This window comes from Jatropha curcas, chromosome 4, assembly GCF_041381405.1.
Source record: "Jatropha curcas cultivar XTBG-Jc1 chromosome 4, XTBG_Jcur_1.0, whole genome shotgun sequence".
Lineage (NCBI taxonomy): Eukaryota > Viridiplantae > Streptophyta > Magnoliopsida > Malpighiales > Euphorbiaceae > Jatropha > Jatropha curcas.
The window spans coordinates 2,636,827-2,656,883 of NC_143154.1; the positions used below are offsets into that span (position 1 = coordinate 2,636,827).

Here is a 20,057-nt window from a genome sequence, read left to right on the forward strand (position 1 = left end):
GCAATTAGTAGGGTTAATTTGATATTAAGATAATTGTTTATGAAAGAGTGAAGGATAGCTAGTAAAAGGAAGTGTGTTGAAGGCAGAACATTGATACTCTTATAGCACATCAAAAGAACGCACACACTAAAAGAAAGAAGGAAAGCAATGAGAGAGGTCCAGATTTTTAATGATTTTTCAATGGAGATGAACCCAACCTTTGCTTCCACATGATGAACTAAAGATATTAACGTGAAGGGCAAAACTCCAAAAGGTATACAGTTGGGAAGCCACAAACTCTAAAACGAGAATAGTCTCTTTTAAAATGGGTTTGGAGATACTCATTTAAAGGCATGTTCGATAATACTAGCTATTTTGATAGTTGTAGTAATTATTAGTTATTTTACTGGTCGTTAGCTATTAGCTCTTAATTCTTTATATAGTGGTTTAAATTATGAGTATTTGGTAAAAGTACCTATTTATATCGATTTAAAATGACAAAAAAAATATTAGTTGTTTAATTAGTTGAATTAATGAGAAAAAAAAAAAGATATGATTAAAAGAAAATTAAAAATTGTTGCTGAAAAACACCTAAATATAATGGTTAAGTGTTAATTGTTGATTGGTCCGCCCGCATAGAAGGAAAAAGTAGAGGGGTATACAGTAACATATGTGATATTGATAGGTATAGGTAGTTAACTTGAACATGAACTCTATAGAATGATCACTGGGGTTCAGAGAAAATGGACCATTGATTGAGAAAGGATGGCAAATATTGGTGCCATGATGGGAACAGGAGAGCTAAGGGGTCCTGCAATAAAATACAGGTTCTGCGATAGATCGGTGGTGGGTTTATTAAAGCTAGGTTAGCTAGCTTCAACTCATTGGTCCGTCTAATTCCCATTATCATGTGTCAGACATTTCTATTTGAGTTACTGTTAGAAAAAATCATCTTTTCGAATCTTTTATTAGTATTTATGATTATTACTTTTCATAAATGTAAGTTAACAATTAGATTCAAGTGTATCTTATTATTTGAATCATCGTTACAATCTCTACCACAATCTTTCTTATCTAGCGGTCATACAGTGTACCCTTTATAAGGCTTTCTCTTCGACAGAAGAAGGGTTAATGCAATTCTATCTATTATAACATTATACAAAAGCAAGTCTTTTACAATTTACAACTCTGACGTCAGTACTTATTAAAAAGAGGAACTATCACAAACCATAAGATTTTTGTAACAATTCAAACTGTTTTTTTGTACAGCATCTACAAAAGTGCTTCTTTCTAAAAAGCAAAATTCAAGTTGGAACATCAAATGAAGGAATGCCTCGTGTACAAGGAGAGCTTTCTGCGAGAGGTTTGGTATGAATATTGAGGGGTCCAGATATATTTAGATCAATGATTAACGCGTTAGATAATATGTTGCTTGGGATGCAATTGCATTGCATAGACATGGGCTTCATTCTCTTTTTGTTTCTAGATACACACATGTCGTTTGTGTTTGTTTGTCAAAAAGGTATGATTCTGTATCTGCTGGGCTTTTCCTTTTTCTTTTCTTTTTGTATATGATCTTTTAAGTCAAGGAACTTTCTTAGCAAACTCTGATTAGACTTCTAGCACATGCATAATGATTGACACAACTCTTATTATTTTATTTGCAATTATATATACCATCTTTTATCTTCTATTTTTAATTTCGAAGGGTTTTACATTTTAATTTAAACTAACATACGGTTAGATCAGCGAAATTAAGTACATCTTCAGTCATATATGTAATATTTGATTATAACACGTTGAATAAATGTATAACATATAATGAGGAATGTGAATCGATCAAAACGACTTAATTAAATACTATTTTTTAATGAAATCTTATTGATGCTCTAAATGTTTATGCCTGAGTGCGAGGGGCGTATGACTTGGATAAATCTCTTTCCCTTGAGCTAGACATATGTACAAATAAAAATTTAACTGGCTAAATTTAAGCACATTATATTTCTTGGAAGTAAAATAACTTAAGTAAGAAGAACTCTCTTTTATCATATATCTTATCACCTTATTCAAGATTGAACTATCAAAACCTTTCTATGAAAATATCTAATTGTACTCTTAATCCTCCTAAGCATGTTACAATTCTTAATTTCAAACTAAAAGCATATTTCACTAATGAAATCTACCAAATAAAATCCGAACAACTATATAAAATAATATATAGAGTTGTCTCATTTCACATTAATGCTCTTCAAATAACACAAAGCTAAATACAATAATTACTTCTCTATTAGTTGTCCACATAACCATATTGTAATTATTTCTATGTAAGAGATGCTTCAATGGGTCTCCTACACATATTTCTGCACCCAATATCTAAATTGGCTTGAGTATATATATTTTCTGAAATGAACGTGTGGCTCAATATATCCACAACCAAATATTAAAGTGATGAGGCTAATCATCTCCAATTCATGATTATAATAAAAACCCTAATAAGTATTAATCAATTACAAAATGCCATAAAGTTAACTTCTGGGGTTTGCAAAATAACTCCATTTTGCACTGAGTTTTCAAAAATAATACAATGATGAAAGTAACAAAATCATGTAATTAAATGTCTTTTTATCCGAAACTTAATCACAATGTATTAAATCTTAAGCATTCGCACGTTTTCATATAATCCATAAACTATTTGTTATGGTTAAATCAAACATTCACAAGCCATAATTAATCTACTAACATGCCGGTATTTTGTAATAAAAGTAAAACTTTTTGTTTGTGAATTTTATTAACTTCAGCCTACTTCACCGTTTAAAATTAAACTGGATTTAAATTATCAAAACTGAAACTGAATATATCTATAAAAAGTAATTCATGTTGTAAAATATGATTGAGTTCAACAAATGATTTCTGAAAGCGTAAAAAAAAAAAAAAAAAAAACTTAGAAGGATAGCCATAACCCTGAATAAGATTAGTCTCGTTTAAAAAAATGGGTGTTGAAATATTTATGGAAAGTCCAAAAAAAAAATTACAGTTGAACCATTCCACTGTTCTTAAAATTGAAATCCACTACTTTAAAACTGAAACTGTGATTTATAATCGTGTTTGTACCTAACGTCGCCGGCGGAGCTCCATTTTGACCTAAGGGGCCTAAAGAATAATTTTATGAGAAATTACATTCTGATACTTCAAAACATAGAAAAATTATATTTGACTCCTAAAAGTTTAAGAAATTTCGTTAAGCTCTTCCAAAATAATTGTCTTAGGTTTGCTCCTACTTAAATGTCAATACTCATTACATAAAATTCTGGATATGGTACCCGCATAGTCAACATATATTATACCATTTTAATAATTTTTTTTAACATTAAAAAAGGGATACAAATCTAAACTTATTATCAGCCGTGTTCATCTAACGAGTTGGGTCAAATTTAGAGATGGTAACCAGGCTAAACGTAAGCACGGGAATAAGGGTTGAGACTATTCTAGTATTTCTTATCTTTCTCAATATGAAGAACTCGTGATTTTCAATCCCCACTAGTTTTTCTTTACTATTATTTTTATAATTTTTCTTTTATTTTTAATTATATAAAAATATTAATATATTACACTTCAAATTAATACAAATATATACTGTTTATATAACTATAATTATATATATATATATATTGGGTGTAAGAATAATTACATAGTTTGTGTTCCAATTCTGTTAGTTTTTCTATTTTAATTTTCTAAATTTTTGTTACACAAATTTCAAAATTGGAGCACTACTTATCTCTCGCTTCTTCTTTCTCTTTTGGTGCTTTTGTAGACCTAATCTCTCGAAGCCACTGTTGACTGGCTTCTTAGATTGACAATAGTTTCTTTTGGTTCTTTTTCATCATTTTTCTTTATTTTATTTTAATAAATTTTCAAATCTGTTACGTGTGGAATAAATCTTTTGATACCTTTTAGTAGAATCATGTGATTTAAGGAGTTATTCTTCATTGTTGATGAGTTTTTATGTGCATTGGCGACGTTTTTTTATTAGTAGTTCAAGATTTAATATACAGGTTGTTGATTCTTTGGATTAGAGACTTTAGATTATCAAATTTGATAAAATTTCTTTACTGAAATAGCATGATATTGCATCCTATTCTTTCATTTATATTTGATATTCTAAACTTTTTTACGAGCATCTGGTACATAAATGTGGCCCGTTTTCATAATATGGAAAAAGAATATTATCAGTTTAAAAACTTGATTGATAAAAATAAAGTTGAGATATTGGAATGAAATATTTAACAAAGTTATACTACCTCCGATTTTAAATAATTATTTCAAAATACTTGTTACATATATGATTTCAAGAAGTAATAATTCTTTCCATGTTTATCATTGTATATGACCAACAATTTATGCTTCAGTTTCTCAAAAGTTTCGTGTTTGAATATATTAAATTAATGATAATATAGTTAATTTATTAAATAATTTATTATGACTTAATAAAATTTAATGATTTTCTTAAGAAATGTAAATGGCTTAATAAATTTGGTGTACTAATTCTCTAATTTTTTCTATTTTAGTGTTTCAATGGAAAAATACATAATTAAGTATTTAAACCGCAAAAAATATTTTCAATAAGGTGTTTTTATCCAACGAGGCAAGCCAAAAATCCAAATAGGACGGAGGTGTTGTCCTAAGCTGGACTTTTTGCTTATGTGGAAATGAATATTGAGTTGTCAGTTGGTGATTAGTTACTGTCAGTGGACTGAAAAATGTAGATTACTAAACTAGCCTTGCAATAAACACTCTTGCATCCTTGTTCAACAATGGAAAATTAGGGATCCAATCCAATGCCAACAGCAACAATTCTCTTCTCTACTTCTCTTCTCAACACCATTCTTATTAGCTCCAGTTGCAAAACCCCTCTCTTTAATTTTATGTTCTTCACATCCTCTTCAAGCGCTTCAGATTCACTGATCAATTTGTTTCTCTTTATAGGCTTCGCCAATATTTGACCAATTTCAATGACTTTTCCCCTTTATGTGCGCTATTTCGCCATCGAAGGGAACTAAATCCGTATCACTACTCTGGTATTGCTTATCCTGATTTTCGAAAGGGCAATTGTAAGAAAGGTGATGCGTGTGAGTTTGCTCATGCCGTTTTTGACTGTTGGTTGCATCCTGCGCGTTATCGAACTCAGCTGTGCAAGAATGCATTAACTGCAAGAGGAGAGTTTGCTTCTTAGAATGTGTAGGTTTGGATTCGGGTCTCCAAGAGGATCTAGTACCGATCTGGATTTTGAAGCCTGCGAACCACTCGAACCTTTACTCCGACCTGTTCTGGACTCTATTACAGAAGAAGGTACGGAAAAGAGTATGTGAGGAAGAGCCTCCGATGGAGAGAATCGAATCGGGCAGTGATTTGCGTGTAAAGGTTGTTTGAGAAATTAAGCAAGAAGAACTCTTTGGGCCAGTGGACGCAGATCTGGGCCAGTCTGCAAATGCTTCGGATGCTGCGTGGGTTTTGAAGCTGGTGAAGTAAAGGGATCCAAGAAACTCCTAAAATTGTTAATTATTTTTTTGTCAAAGCATTTATTTTGGTGGCCTTTTGGTTCCATCTCTCGTTGTGAATAGAGCGACTGATGCTTTGTACACGTGAAATTAGGAAAAGATAAAACTCAATCGCGTTTTGTACACGTGGACCAATGTGGCGATCTTAATGTCCTCCTATGTGGCTTTTTTTAAATTTTTCAGTGAACTCTTTTTGTTCTATTTGTATCTCGGCTTATTGCATAGGATGAAAACACCTAATTGAAAACGTATTTGAAATTTAAATATTTGATTATAAACGTTTTCTGTTGAGATATATAAAAAAAAAATTAAAGAGTTAGAGATATTAAATTTATAATTAAACAGGTGTAAAATTTTAAATGTGATAAATATTTATGTTTTAGGATTCAGACTTACGCTATCAATTCAATCTATAAAATAGAAACTCGAAATTAGACCAAGTCTGTTCTATCTTTAACTCCATGATTACTAGAAACCAATGAAAATTAGTTGACCTGGCCGGTCGAACCAGTAGCCTTGCAACTTGTACAAAGGTCAACTGATTTAAATGGGTCAATTTAATTGCTAAAATATATTTTTTAGTATTAAATCCAAGTAAATTACTTAAAAATCAATTTAATTGCTAAAATATTTTTTGAAAAATTTTTTGTAGTATTAAATCCAATAAATTACTTTAAAAAATTATTTATTTCAATATCTTATAATGATTATATTTACACAGTTATTATATTACTTCTTATTTAATTTTTACACTGATCAATGAAAATTATAATTCCAATTTATCCAATAAGTTTCTCTTTTTATTTTATAGAATTTTTTTCTCCAATTAAATATTTTGTTTTTATTTATAAAAATAATTGTATCCACTCTTTCACCTTTTTATAAAGTTAAAGAAAATATATTCATTATATGTATCATGAAATTTATTGAAAATACTGAAATATTGTTAGTGCAGAAATAATTATCATTATTTAACGTTTTTATTGTTTATTTTATTTACAATATTATAATACAATATTTTATTTTAACTATTTGATAAAATTAATATTGTAGTAAAATTTAATTATTAAATATAATATTTTCAATTTATTTTAATTATATGTATGAATAATTTTAGTTTTATATATATATATATATATATAAATTCAGTTGATAAATAATTTTACTCTTTATATAACGGCTGTGTTTGGCAACAGCTTTTTGAGTAGCTTTTAGTGTTTTAATTAAACACTATTCTCAGTAACATAACATTTGAACTAAATTTTGAACTAAATTTTAAAGGTTAATGTAACGTTTACAAAAAGTTAACTACTCGTGTAACATTTAGATTTTAGTGTTTCATGAAAAGCTACTTGATTAAAATAGCTAACAGCCACCAAAATATTTAATTTTACCGAATAAACCTAACATTGAATAATGACTTTCCTCATTTACAAATCCTCCTATTTCAATGTAAATAAAGGAAGAATATTTATTCACTCCGATGTTTCACAAAATTAACCACTTTCCCTTGTATTTTGATAAATAGTTATCACATCCTGAAATTTAATTCCGTTTAACTCTTTGGCCACCCTATAAAAAAATATTATTTTTTTCTATTAAATTTCAGTGAAAAAGACAACAAACCCCTCCACATCATCTTTTTCCTTTCTTTTTCCAAATTATTTCCATTACTTATGCCGTCTTGGGCAAATTTTAACTGTTCTAGCAGTTATTCTCTATTTAATAGCTGTCAACAGTTTTATTAGCGATTAGCTGTTAGATATTTATTGTTATTGATTAATTGTTTATAGAACTTTTAGAGTAAAAGTGTTTGATAAAATAACTGTTTGATTATTTATTTAATATAAAGAGATAAAAAAGATATGAAAGTGAATAATAAGGTAAAAATAATTGATGGATATAGGTACCATACAAAATTTATAAAAAATTAAATTGTAATAAAGATAACGTTTCATGAAACACTTCTTCAAACTATAGGCTATCATAAATATTATATTATCAAAAATTATAATTAATTAAAATAGTATTTTAATCCGATCAAAATACTAAATACTGTTTCAAATACTTCGGTTGAACAGGGCCCTAGCCAGACAAGACAAATGGTCCTCACCTCAAGCAATTTTAAATTTCTAAAATCTGAAGGACTAGTTAAATATTTTCTTGAAAATAAAAACAACATTCTATATATAAATCTAACGAATGTAATAAATAAGATACTTGCAGGCAGGCCCAACTAAAATCATATATCGGAACTCATATTGTTGGGCTTATTTGGCAAAGTGACCGAGGCCAAAGTGACCGAGGCCATCTAATTCATTCCAAAAGGAAGTAGAAAGAAAAGAAAAAAACAATTGAGTTGGAATTCTCAGTTTCTCTTAATCAAAATTCATTAATTAATAATTATCTTAATAATTATATTATTAATTAGGATTAATGTTTAAAAAAAACTTGTACGTTAAGCGAATTTCGCAATTTTAGCCTATTTCTTTAATTTTTGCAATTAGTATATTAGTTTTATTTTATTGTTGAATTCTAGCCTTTGTTAAAAATCTGCTTACTTTTGCGTATATGAATCCATTCTGACGCCGGATGAACGTCATGTATGTCTGACACGCCAACATCATAAACCGCAAAAAATTAATACAGGGACGGTGCCGTTTTACTCCAGCATTTGCTTTCTTTTTTCCATAGTCGAAACGATGCCGTCAAACTCAATTGAAACTCTTCTTCGTATTCCTGCTATCAATCAAACTCAACGGCCGACTCCAGGCGGTGATTCGCTTCTCCATCGACGCAACTGCAACTTCGGCCTTCCATTAGCCAAAAGGAGCCTGTTGCACGCGAAACTCTCTCTCTCTCTCTCTCTCTTGCAACATTGCTGTCTCCTTCGACAGCTTTCCTTCTTTGATTTTCCGGCGAGCTTGAGTTTCTCCTGTGATCTCCTCCAATTAGGTGAGTCGAAAATCGATTCTCAACCCTTTGCTATAATGTATTCTTGAATTAATTGAACTTGTTTGAGGAAATTAGAAGAGATTAATAACTTAGGTTTTGAGATAGAAAGTTTGGGGTTTTGATAAAATTAGGCCTTTGATGGTGAAATTGATTTGGAAATTGGGCTCTACATGAAAAACTACAACTATTGTGTAAACGATGATAAATTCTGCCATCCACCATGGACGGCAGCTCCGTGTTAGCCTCCTTTGTTGAAAACAAAAGAAAAAATAAAAAATAAAAAATTGGTTGTGCTCCATCCCACATCGGGAAGATTGAGTTTTGAGGGACTTGGGATTTGCTAGGAAGCCAATGTTTAGGTTTCTAATCACACCAAAAGTATTTGAATGTGTTTTATATTAGGGATTTAGAGCAAGTCTCTTGGAGTCCCTTGGAGTATAAAATATTTGAGGTGTTTTGAGAGTGTTGAGTAGAAAAATATTTTGTAATTATGGTTGTAACAATTTGCCGCATAGTGAATATTTTTCTTGATTGTCGTTGGGCAACGGCCGTGGTTTTTCTCCACTTGAGGAGTTTTTCACGTTAAATTATTGTGTTATTTATTCTCTTTAATTTCTTAGTCATTATTTTATTTTCTCATTTGTTCCTGCTTGAAACCGATCCGAAAGGCGAGAAAATAGCGATTTTCTCAACAAGCAGTATTAGAGCCTAGCTGTTAGGCGGAGCTTTTAGTGTTAAAATAATTTCTTGTAATTTAAATTATAAGTATGCACTGTAGTTGCGGCTTAGTCTGATCTTCCACATCAGAAATACTGTTGTTAGAAATTATTTTATTTTAAAAGCAGGTAGAGTTTTGGAAGTCTTGAAGCGGGTGGAGCTTTGTTTTGGTGTGCTTGAGTACCGGTGGTGAAGGTCCTAACGATAATTATTGAAGTTATTCTAATACGAAAGTTCTGATAATATACCGTGCACGTAACTTCTATCTAGAAGGCCGGATTTTAAGTGGGACCACTTGTGATCCCTCCGTCCAACTGAGATTTTACGTGGAATGGTAATATTGTCTAGGAGATCATTGTGATCTTTCCTGGGTATTGCCGAATCAGTTTACTTCATTAATTATTGGGTTCACTATTATAAGCACAAGTAAGCATGTCGGCTATGAGATGTGAAGGTCCTAACGATAATTATTGAAGTGAGACTGAATTTTGACGGGAGACTGAATTTTGCACTGTGGCAAGTGCAAGTCAAAGACGTGTTGATTCAGTCTGGACTGCATAAGGTTTTACAGGATAAACCAGTCAGCGGAAAGAATTCAGGAAAAGACAGTGGCAGTAGAGACACAGAAAAATCTAAGATTAGCGATGAAGAATGGGAGGAGCTGGATATCAAAGCGGCAAGTCAAATTCGCATGTGTCTAGCAAAAAATGTTCTTGCTAATGTGCTTGGATTGTCTACGACAAAGGAATTGTGGGAGAAACTGGAAGAATTGTACTAGGGAAAAAATATATCCAACAGATTATATTTGAAGGAGCAATTTCATACGTTGAAAATGGCGGAAGGTACAAAGCTGTCAGATCACCTGAGTGTTCTTAACGGCATCGTCTCTGAATTGGAAACTCTTGGAGTGCAAACCGAAGATGAAGATAAAGCTTTCCAACTCATCCTGTCAATTCCTTCGACATATGAGCACATGAAACCTGTTATGAAATATGGTAGTAAGAAAGTGGTGTATGCGGATGTGGTTAGTAAGCTCATTACTGAGGAGAGAAGACTGAATGAAATGAAAAATAAATCATATGAGGATTCAGCTTTATTTGTCGGTACCAGGAAAAAGAATAAAAGCTCCGGAAAGAGGAAGGTTGTCTGCTGGGTTTATGGTCAAACTGGACACGTGAGGAAGGATTGCCCGAACGGTGGAGCTGATTCGGCTAGAAGCTCTAACGTTGTTGCTGCCAATGTGATCTCCTGTGGCGAAGGAGATGATGTGATCTCTCTGTAATTGAGAGATGTGTGTCCTCATGGCATGATTGCTACCCATTGAGATGCCATGGAAGAGGACGGATTATTGGTAGCTGGTCCACGGAAATGTGCACGACATTGGTTGACAGTTGATGCAAAGTGTGTGGTGGAAAAAATTATGTTGATGGCTAATGAACTCTCGGAAAAGTCAACAAGAGGGTTGCACCATAAACTATTAGCGGGATCCGACATGGCCGATGGAAAATTCTTGGAGTCGGTAAAGTGGTTCCAAGTGGCGATATTCTTTTATGGTGGAGTATGATGATTTTTGACGATAAGAATTATGATTGTCAGTAGCAGACAATGTTGTGTTTTTATTTTATTTTATTTTCGAGGTGGAGATTGTTAGCCTCCTTTGTTGAAAACAAAAGAAAAAAAATATATAAAAAATTGGTTGTGCTCAATCCCACATCGGGGAGATTGAGTTTTGAGGGACTTGGGATTGGCTATAAAAGGAAGCCAATGTTTAGGTTTCTAATCACACCAAAAATACTTGAATGTGTTTTATATTAGGGATTTAGAGCAAGTCTCTTGGAGTATAAAATATTTGAGGTGTTTTGAGAGTGTCGAGTAGAAAAATATTTTGTAATTGTGGTTGTAACAATTTGCCGCATAGTGAATATTTTTCTTGATTGTCATTTGGCAACGGCCGTGGTTTTTCTCCACTTGGAGAGTTTTCCACGTTAAATTATCGTGTTATTTATTCTCTTTAATTTCTCAATCATTATTTTATTTTCTCATTTGTTCCTGCTCGAAGCCAATCCGAAGGGCGGGAAAATAACGATTTTCCCAACACTCCGGTGACCGGAAACTGCAACTGTATGTAATGACACGTTTAATGCGTAGATTGAAAATGTATATTAGAATTTGCAATCCGACATTACTTGATACTCGAATTATTGATCGACACAGATAGGAAAATAGACTTCGAAGCCGAGTCCTTCTGAAGCCTATGGATATTGGAATTAAACCTAAAAGAAAGAATATCAAAGTTCCAATTCATAAAAGTATAAACCTAGGAGAAATGAAAATAAAAGTTCGTAAAAAAGGTAATGGGAAGACTGAAAGTGTTCTAGTTCTTAGAAATGGAAATTAAGAGTCAAAGTTAATTCATAGATACCATCTATTACTCGGATCGGGTTCAGGTAGGTACCGGTCCTGTTGCCCTCGCTTTTATGATGATTAGTAATATGAACCAATAACATAGGAGTATCTATTGTTTATCCCAAGTGTTACTTTACACTGAAGCTACTTAATATTCTTGAATAATATATTCGCAAAAAATATATATTGGTAATTATAGTAATTTATATTTTAAATACTTACTAATAAATAAAATATTATTTAATAGTAATATAATCTTATTTATAAATTTTAAAAAAATTACATACATTAAATTATAATATCTTAATAAATTGAACTTAGTATTTTTTCATAAAATATATTATATGAATAAAATATTATTAGATAGTAATATAATCTTATTTATAGTTAAATTTTAAAAAATTACATGCATTAAATTATAATATCTTAATAAATTGAATTTAGTTTTTTTTTTCATAAAATATATTAAATAAATTATATATAGTATTCATGCCATGTCTTAGTAATTTAATTGAATTTTTATAGTTTGATAATTATGAAATTTATTAAAATAAAAAGTTAATGATCGGGTCAAATGCTAATAATATTATAATTAAAAATTTTTAAAGCTATTTATCAACATCACTAGTAAACTTCTAATGATAATTATAATTAGATCTTAATTTAAAATAAGACTCACATGGAATATGAAATTTAGATATATTTTTAGTAAATTGAAATATGACTCATATAAAATATCATAATGAACTTATAACATAATTATAATTGGATCTTAGTTAAATGTCTTTTGATTTTTTTTTATTAGTATCATCATATTTATTAGTATAATGATACTTAGAAGTCTAGTGTATATAGATTAAGGATTATAATAACCATAATTAATTATAACCTACTAAGTATATTCTCTAATAAAAAAATATTAAATTTAATACTTTACATGATATTTTGTTGTTACAATTACTATAATATTGAAGTATGATTATAGCCGTTTAATTAATAACTAATAATAATAAGAATAATAATAACTTTAATAATAAAAATGACAAAAGTAGCTATTAAACCTTCAAAACGACGTAGTTTTGATGTAGGAGGTTTAAATGAATCCATGAACAAAACTACGTCGTTTTAGCCTAGGTTTGCATTTTAATCATACAAACAGAAAGTTCTCTCAAACTCAACTCAAGTCACACGTATTTTCTGCTCCCACCCTTCCTGCGCAACTCGTTTTCTGCACTCAGACAGCCAGTCTTTCCTTACACCTTCCGTTGCTTTCGTTCTTGGCCATCGCCTCCGCAGCAGTCGTGCTCTTCAAGCGTAGAAGTGCCAGGTTCGTTCTTTTTTTTTTTTTTTTCATTCTCAGTTTTTTTTTTTTCGTTTTGCGTCGTCCCTTTTCCTTTTTCTTTTTTTATATGAACACATATGAACAGACGAAGAGGAGGAATTGTTGAATTAATTTATGGGTTAAGCCAATTCGTGGTCTGTTAAGTGAAATCTGATATGTTTGGTTTGTTAATAATGATTAAGATTGTCTAGAGATACTGAGAATGAGATTATTTGCATGTAATTGTCATATTAAATATATTGTATCTAAACATAGATTTTATTTCGTAGGATATAATGTCAACATTTGAGAGTATAGATTGTGAAGATAGTAACAAAAATGAGACAAATATGTTGATGCCTTCTAAAAATATTATATTTTAATTAGTTTATAGTTTCTGGTTGATATTATTCTTATTGAATTTTAATAGATGTTTGATTGTCAAATAGTTTAATTGAGAATTGAGATATTGTTTTGAATTTCAATTCTTTTGTTCTATTTTAATATTACTATGTACTGTTGATTGAGAATATTGTAGGTTAAATTTGTTTTATTATTTTGAATATTACAGGTTAAGTTGTTTTATTATTTTGAAGTTGAATTTTAATGTATTTTTTGTGTATTTTTTTTGTTGCACTTCGGGTTCGGATTCGGGTTTCATGGATTGAATAAATTTGTGATTAGACGGGTATTTAAACGGATTTGGGTAGTATGCAGGTATTTGGGACAGGTTTGGGTATTATTAGTTTATTCCTTAACGGATTCGGGTACTTAAATTAATAACGGGTTCGGATTCGGGTAGTTTATTTCTTGCAGGTACCTGCCCCGCTGCCAACCCTAGACTCTCAACTGGGAAAGTAGATACCATTTCTAATCCATTCACATGTAAGGGTCACATCAATTTTCTAGTGGAATGGCATACCTGCATCTCTTTAATTAGGCTCATCTTTTTTATGTCTACCATCCCCATGTGGCCTTTCCTAATCTGATAATACAATTATTTGAGTTGTATTGTCTGAGTTCTTATTGCCTTTTTTAAAATGAATATGGATACGTTAAAAGAATTGAAGTTGCAGATTGTTTACAGTTGAGGAAAAAGATGATTTCAGAATGGTTTTGGATATTGTTAACTTAATGGCAAATGACTTATGCTCTGTCTATAAAATAGAGTTCCAGAGAACTTTGAAAATATAATTGAAGGTTTTAGTATAAAACTGGTAGGAGATTGTAGATTAGCTTCTATGGTTTTGAAAATATGAGAGGGATAGGACGATGTTTACTTGCATCTGGAGATAGTTGGCGACCTTTGGTTCCACATGTATAAATAACAAAATAAAAGCTGCATAAGAAACAAGTATACCATATTTGTTAATAACTTTGGCCATTGAGATTTGTTAGTTATTTATGTACACATTGGTTTGTCATTGGATGCTATATTTATTAAGTTTTACAAAGTTGTGAATTATATGGATGAAAGATAAGTTTAGAAGTTTCTAAAAATCTATTTCATATAATGTTTTTTCCTTTATTGTTAAATAGAATGATTAATAATACTTTTTATTATTCATTTTTCTATTTTTTTATTTTAGTTATTTTAAAAAATTTCTTTTATTACTAAAAAGAATTTTGTTAATTGCATTATTTTTTATTGCAGTTGTCGAAAATTTGATAACCGACACTAAGATTCAATCAAAAGAAACAAAAGTGAGAACACAAGTGCTTATTCTTCTCTAATTACATTTTTTGACATTGAAAACATAATTTGTTTTTCTCACTTAATTTTTTTCCTTTTTATAATTTTCTATTTTATTTGCATTCATCTTTTTGAAAACTTCACTTAATCTGCAGCCAAGAATTGACCATTCAAGCAGATAATTTATTTATTTATTTTTACTTCTCAAGGTTAGTAAAATTTCAATAGAATGTTTCAGACATTTAAGCTTATTTCAGGTTAGTGTTAGAACAGTTCCTGTGGTAGTTTCTAAACTGGGAGAAAACTAAGGTGTGTTGCATTCATATTGGATTTGTTTAGTCTAAGAAGACAACAACAGGTACATTGAACAATTTTTTCTTTTTCCTTTTTTTTTTTCTAGCAATGATGGTTAACAAATAGTAAGAACAACTTAATTCTGCACTTTGAAACTCTAATTATATGTGATTTTTTTATGCATTATTGAATATGTTTAGTATTTTGATTATACGATGAACAATGAGTCTTGAGAAATAATAAAAGAAAAAGTCGGAATCTATGACCTGTAAACCATTCTATATTAAACTTTTTGTGGAATGGAAATGTAAAAGAAAAATAAGAATGATGGAGAAAGTGAAATTATTCCTTTTTTTAATAATATTTTAACAAATTAAATACTTATAAATATTTATGCATTTGTGTGTATATAAAATGAATGCATTTATCATGTATGTACTAATCTGTATGTTCATTCCAATGGTCAAAAGTACATTATGAATAGAATTATAAATCTGCAGCAACGCGTGGGCATCTCTTCGCTTGTTTGGATGAAAACAAACCTCACTGGGCAAGGCAAATGTTAAGTCCTAGAAACACGCCACGTCTTAGGACTCGTGGGCTGCTACTAAAGCAAAGAATAAAAGGCTGCCTTCATGTTCTTGCCCACAGGGATGTTATTGGGCTACCTGTATAGTATTCTCTGTTATCATTGATAGATAGTCGATATATTAGTGTAGATTATCGAGCAATGGATATTCGCCTTGATTGGCTTCTACGAGCAGCATGGATTTCTGCAACTTTACCCATATTAATTGCTTCATTCCCTTCTTCTCGCCTAAACTCTTTCCATCAACTTCTTTTGGGATTTTCTAGAAGGGGCAAGACTATGCAACCATCATCTCATGTAAGTGCAAAAGAATCAAAATCTCTAATTGAGTATTTTTAATTCTTCCAATTTATGCTTCCAAATGAAATGAGTTTCAATTGTTTTTCTATATGTATATCTGAATTCAAATGTATATGAGAAGTAGGCTCCAATTCAGCGATTATTTTTAAACTAATATTATTATTATCTTTAATTGTTTTTTTTTTTTTTATTTATTTTGCTAAAGTTCACAGTTCCTCAAAGATTCTTCCTGCACTTTTACTTGGTGGGTGTTGCGTTGACAACTTTTTTGCTGATCATAATTTGGGGTTATGCATATAAATTGGCTTCCTTGGATTCTGGCTCATTGGATTACTCTACAGCAGCTAGTCAATTGGTTGGAGGTTCACAGATATATTCCTTGCACGTGTCTCATTTCCCCACCTTAGCATACAGGCACAAAATCTGGATATCTGTGTTTCTGCTTTTATTAATGGAAATGCAAGTCTTGAGGCGCCTTTATGAGACAGTTTATGTCTTGAAGTACAGCTCTTCAGCTCGAATGCATATTTTTGGCTATCTAGTGGGCCTTTTGTGAGTTTCTCAAGATTTAAGTTTCTTTGTCTATCACTTAGAAGTTTCTTTTTGAAGCTACTTGTGTTTAGTTATTTCTAAATCCTATTTATTTTTATAGGATTTGATTTGATAGGTATGTAAAAAATGAGTCAAATTACTCATGAATGGTGAGCTACTCGGCTGGGCTTGTAAAATATACAAATTCTGCTTGGTTTTAGTCAAGTCAAACTCTAGTACCGAGTTGAATGGAGCTTTTGAGTACATGAGAATTTGCCTAAAATGGCTCCTGACTCTGACTGAGTATTTAAATTTTTGTAAATTTTAAATATATTTTATCATTATATAATATTTGAACAATAATACCAACTCAAGTTCCAATTTGAGCTCACTGGAGTTTATCAAGATTTATTTTAACAGTGATGACTGATAAGTAAGGTTCATTTTATTTTTTAATGGTGATCAAGTCAAGCTTGAGCATTTCGAGCATTCATTGGAATCAATATTGAGTATAAATCTCAACTTGAGTCTGAATCGTGTTAAATTCAAGCTAAGCAAACTTTATTGATTCAATTCAGCCTGATTACATCTCTAGATTTTGTTTTTGTTACTTTTTCATTGAGTATATCTCGTCATTGTTAGACTATGGAGTATCCATTTGTTCACCTTATTTTCTATTAATGTAATTGTTTATTGGCAGCTTCTATACAGTAGCACCTTTGACACTATGCTACTCATGTGCATTCGAGGCTTTTAACTTTGCAGCATATCAAATGATTGAGGCGAATGTTAAAAACCAACAGACAGTAGCTGTGGATTTTGATTGGTGGAGATTAGTGAAGCCTTTTGTCAAGCTTGGTTGGTGCCACTGGGTTGGTGCTGCTATATTTGCTTGGGGGTGGTTGCATCAACTCCGATGTCATGCAATCTTGGTAGTTCCACTCTTGACATCTCTCCTTTGTAACTTGTCTCAGCAAAGATAACTAGTTTAACATTCAAATATAAAACTCATAACTCCAACTTAAAAAAAAAAAAAAAAAAAAAAGGAAAAACTTTGTATGTTGAACAAATTTTCTGTGGAATGTATTGCTAATGCGCTAGAACTGCTATAGGCTATTTAATATACAAATGGACCATAGTTTCATGAATACAGAGTGATAATACCTAGTTGATTATGATTATATTAACTTCATTTTACTTTAGCATGTATGTCTGAATTCATATCATGAAAATGTAACTAAATTATATGCTTTCACCTGTAGCGACTCTTCTCATCCATCTTAGCACTTGCTATGTACAAAATAACAGGGTTATCTTTTTATTGAAGTGTAAAACTTATCTAAAAGTTCGGCTTCAATGGCATCATACTGTCTTAATAATTTAAGACTAGAAAAAAATGGACAGCATTGAAATGACGAAGTTTTCACTTGAAGACATTTTTAATATTGGTGGGGACAGCTTGCTTTGATATATGAACTAAATTAGTTTGCTATGTTACTTTTGCTTATTGCAGTTCTTAGAACTCAAAATAAACATTGACAACATGTTTTGATGTCCCATTGAGAATATCCAGTTTCTCCTCCTTTCACCTTGCAAATATACATTCTTAACTTCATATCCTAGCATCTTTCTTATGGAATTTGTTAATATTTATGTTTAGTTTCTAACTGAATTTGTTGCTCTTCAGGGCTCTTTGCGAGAAGATAGAGAACAAAATGAAGAATATGGAATTCCTCGTGGTGATTGGTTTGAAATAGTTTCAAGTCCACACTACTTGGCTGAGATGGTATCTCTCTCTCTCTCTCTCTCTCTCTCTCTCTCTCTCACACACACACACACACACACACTGAGACGCACCGGCATGTGTTGGGTTATGATTTTGTTATCAATATGGGCATATAATTGAATCAGCTGCAAGTCAGTACAAACACTCATTATCTCATTTGTTACTGTGCAGATAATATATTTAGGTATGTTGATTGCAAGTGGAGGCACTGACTTCATAATATGGCTTCTTCTTCTATTTGTGGTAATATGACTTCATAACATGGCTTCTTATTCTATTTGTGGTAATTTTTAAGGAAACTCCTTGCTGCTTATTCTATTTCCAATCATTCTCTTTTCGGAGTACAGTCCAATTTGGCTCTTGAATTTGTTTAACAAGATAAAAAGGATTGTATTTGATCTTTTCGGCCAATTTAACCACCTAAACTTGTTTAAAATTATTTAGGATCAGATTTAACATTTTGGGTCAATTTAATCTGTGAATTTATTTAAAATGATTAAAAATATGATATTTCTATTTTGGGTCAATTTAGCTCTTGATTTTTCACTATATTTACAATATGAGAATCCTTGTATTGATATTTATTAAAATTATAGTCAGGATTGGACCATATAGTTTATTAACAAAAATAAATTAAATATGAAATAGAAGAAAATGATATATTAAGTATATTGTAACTCTCTTCACCTTGATTCATGATTTTGATTTCATAAAATATATATTAATTTGAACATCTATTGTATATGAAATCTATCCATTTCTCATGTTAAATAGATTATTATACTGCATCTTTTGTAAATTTATTAAAGTTATACCACCTTTTGTAAATTTAATGTGTTAGAAGAAATGCTACATTTATGGATTTTAAAATTATGTTTAAAAGTGTTACAAAAGTTTGATGTAGATGCATTGAGCGCAAAACAAGAAGGTATAAAAGTCATCTTGTTAAATTGAATCAGTTCATTAATTTGTAAAATCAAAATAAGTTTGAAGGGTAAATTGGTCTAAAAGGTTAAATATGATATTATTAATCATTTTAAACAGGTTCGGAGCCCAAATTGGTGTAAAAGGTCAAATCTGACCTTTTTTTATCTAACTAAACAAGTAAATTGGCTATTATTCCTTTTCTTTTCTTTTTATCCTTGCCTTTTCGGCTTCGTCAAATCGTTTGCTTCAATATTTTCAGGTGGCTAATCTTGCATTTGCAGCAGCTGAGACGCATAGGTGGTACCTCCACAAATTTGACAACTATCCACGAAATCGACGGGCCATACTTCCATTTGTGTACTAAGATGCATACTACATACTGCCATCGGAATAACTGTAGTTGTTGAAGATATTTTCCGAGGAAGGGCAAACTTTTGTCCTGATCAATATGTGAAGCTGAAAAATGACCTTTTGGTTAGCATTTGAAGGAGATGTACAGTAAATAATAGTTAGGTTCTAGTGCTGCGATTTTGAGATTTTCGCTGTATAATTAGAATGTTAGAGCTTTTGTATCTTTCAACTGAATTGCTACTTAACCTTTCTCTGTTATAAATTCAGCTACAAACGTAGAATTCAATTTCACTCTGTGGCAGTAAAAAATAATATTTTATTCATCCTATGTTCATAATATTATTTTATGGGTAAAGTATACTTTGGGTCCTAAATTATATTTTACTAATATTTTTTATTTCTTAATTTTTTATTAAAATAATATTTGTCTTTATTTTTTAAAAATCAACTACGTTTCTAGTACTTATTTAAATTTTCAATTAGGTTTTTCCATTCAAGAAATTAATATTTTCCCTCAAAAAATGTGTTTTACCAATGGCAGTAATTTCTTTTCTTAAAAAAAAAGGAACGAGGCCCAAGTATAGTTTATTCTTATTTTATTTGCCAAATTTAATAATAATAGGGACGAAACGATGCCGTTCTTTTTTTTTTTC

The 20,057-nt window shown here is 30.7% G+C and overlaps 1 protein-coding gene and 1 long non-coding RNA gene across 18 annotated transcripts; both read left to right on the forward strand.

Annotated features, from left to right (window-relative positions):
• Positions 1-8,246: 8,246 nt before the first annotated feature.
• Positions 8,247-11,722, forward strand: LOC149496667 (uncharacterized). Its single transcript, XR_016320461.1, has 2 exons — positions 8,247-8,489; positions 9,335-11,722. It is a non-coding gene; the product is annotated as an uncharacterized LOC149496667 (long non-coding RNA).
• Positions 11,723-12,707: 985 nt separating this feature from the next.
• On the forward strand, positions 12,708-19,727 carry LOC105628630 (3-oxo-5-alpha-steroid 4-dehydrogenase family protein). Of its 17 annotated transcripts, none has more exons than XM_037639328.2 (10): positions 12,720-12,939; positions 13,736-13,818; positions 14,588-14,637; positions 14,884-14,984; positions 15,421-15,806; positions 16,015-16,361; positions 17,041-17,272; positions 18,028-18,126; positions 18,298-18,369; positions 19,313-19,727. In XM_037639328.2, the coding sequence occupies exons 5-10, from the start codon at positions 15,651-15,653 to the stop codon at positions 19,415-19,417; spliced, it is 1,011 nt and encodes a 336-aa protein (XP_037495256.1). In that variant the 5' UTR covers positions 12,720-12,939; positions 13,736-13,818; positions 14,588-14,637; positions 14,884-14,984; positions 15,421-15,650; the 3' UTR covers positions 19,418-19,727. The 17 variants fall into 17 exon arrangements, with proteins under 17 accessions (XP_089576358.1, XP_037495256.1, XP_089576353.1 ...); XM_089720227.1 differs by having other exon boundaries at positions 13,750-13,818; XM_089720226.1 differs by lacking the exon at positions 14,884-14,984.
• Positions 19,728-20,057: the final 330 nt, after the last annotated feature.

Coding starts and splice junctions, on each gene's coding strand:
- LOC105628630 (XM_037639328.2), top strand. CDS start 15,651: ATGGATATTCGCCTTGATTGGCTTCTACGAGCAGCATGGATTTCTGCA. Junction 16,362..17,040: donor GGCTATCTAGTGGGCCTTTT/GTGAGTTTCTCA, acceptor GTTTATTGGCAG/CTTCTATACAGTAGCACCTT. Junction 17,273..18,027: donor TCCGATGTCATGCAATCTTG/GTAGTTCCACTC, acceptor GTTGCTCTTCAG/GGCTCTTTGCGAGAAGATAG.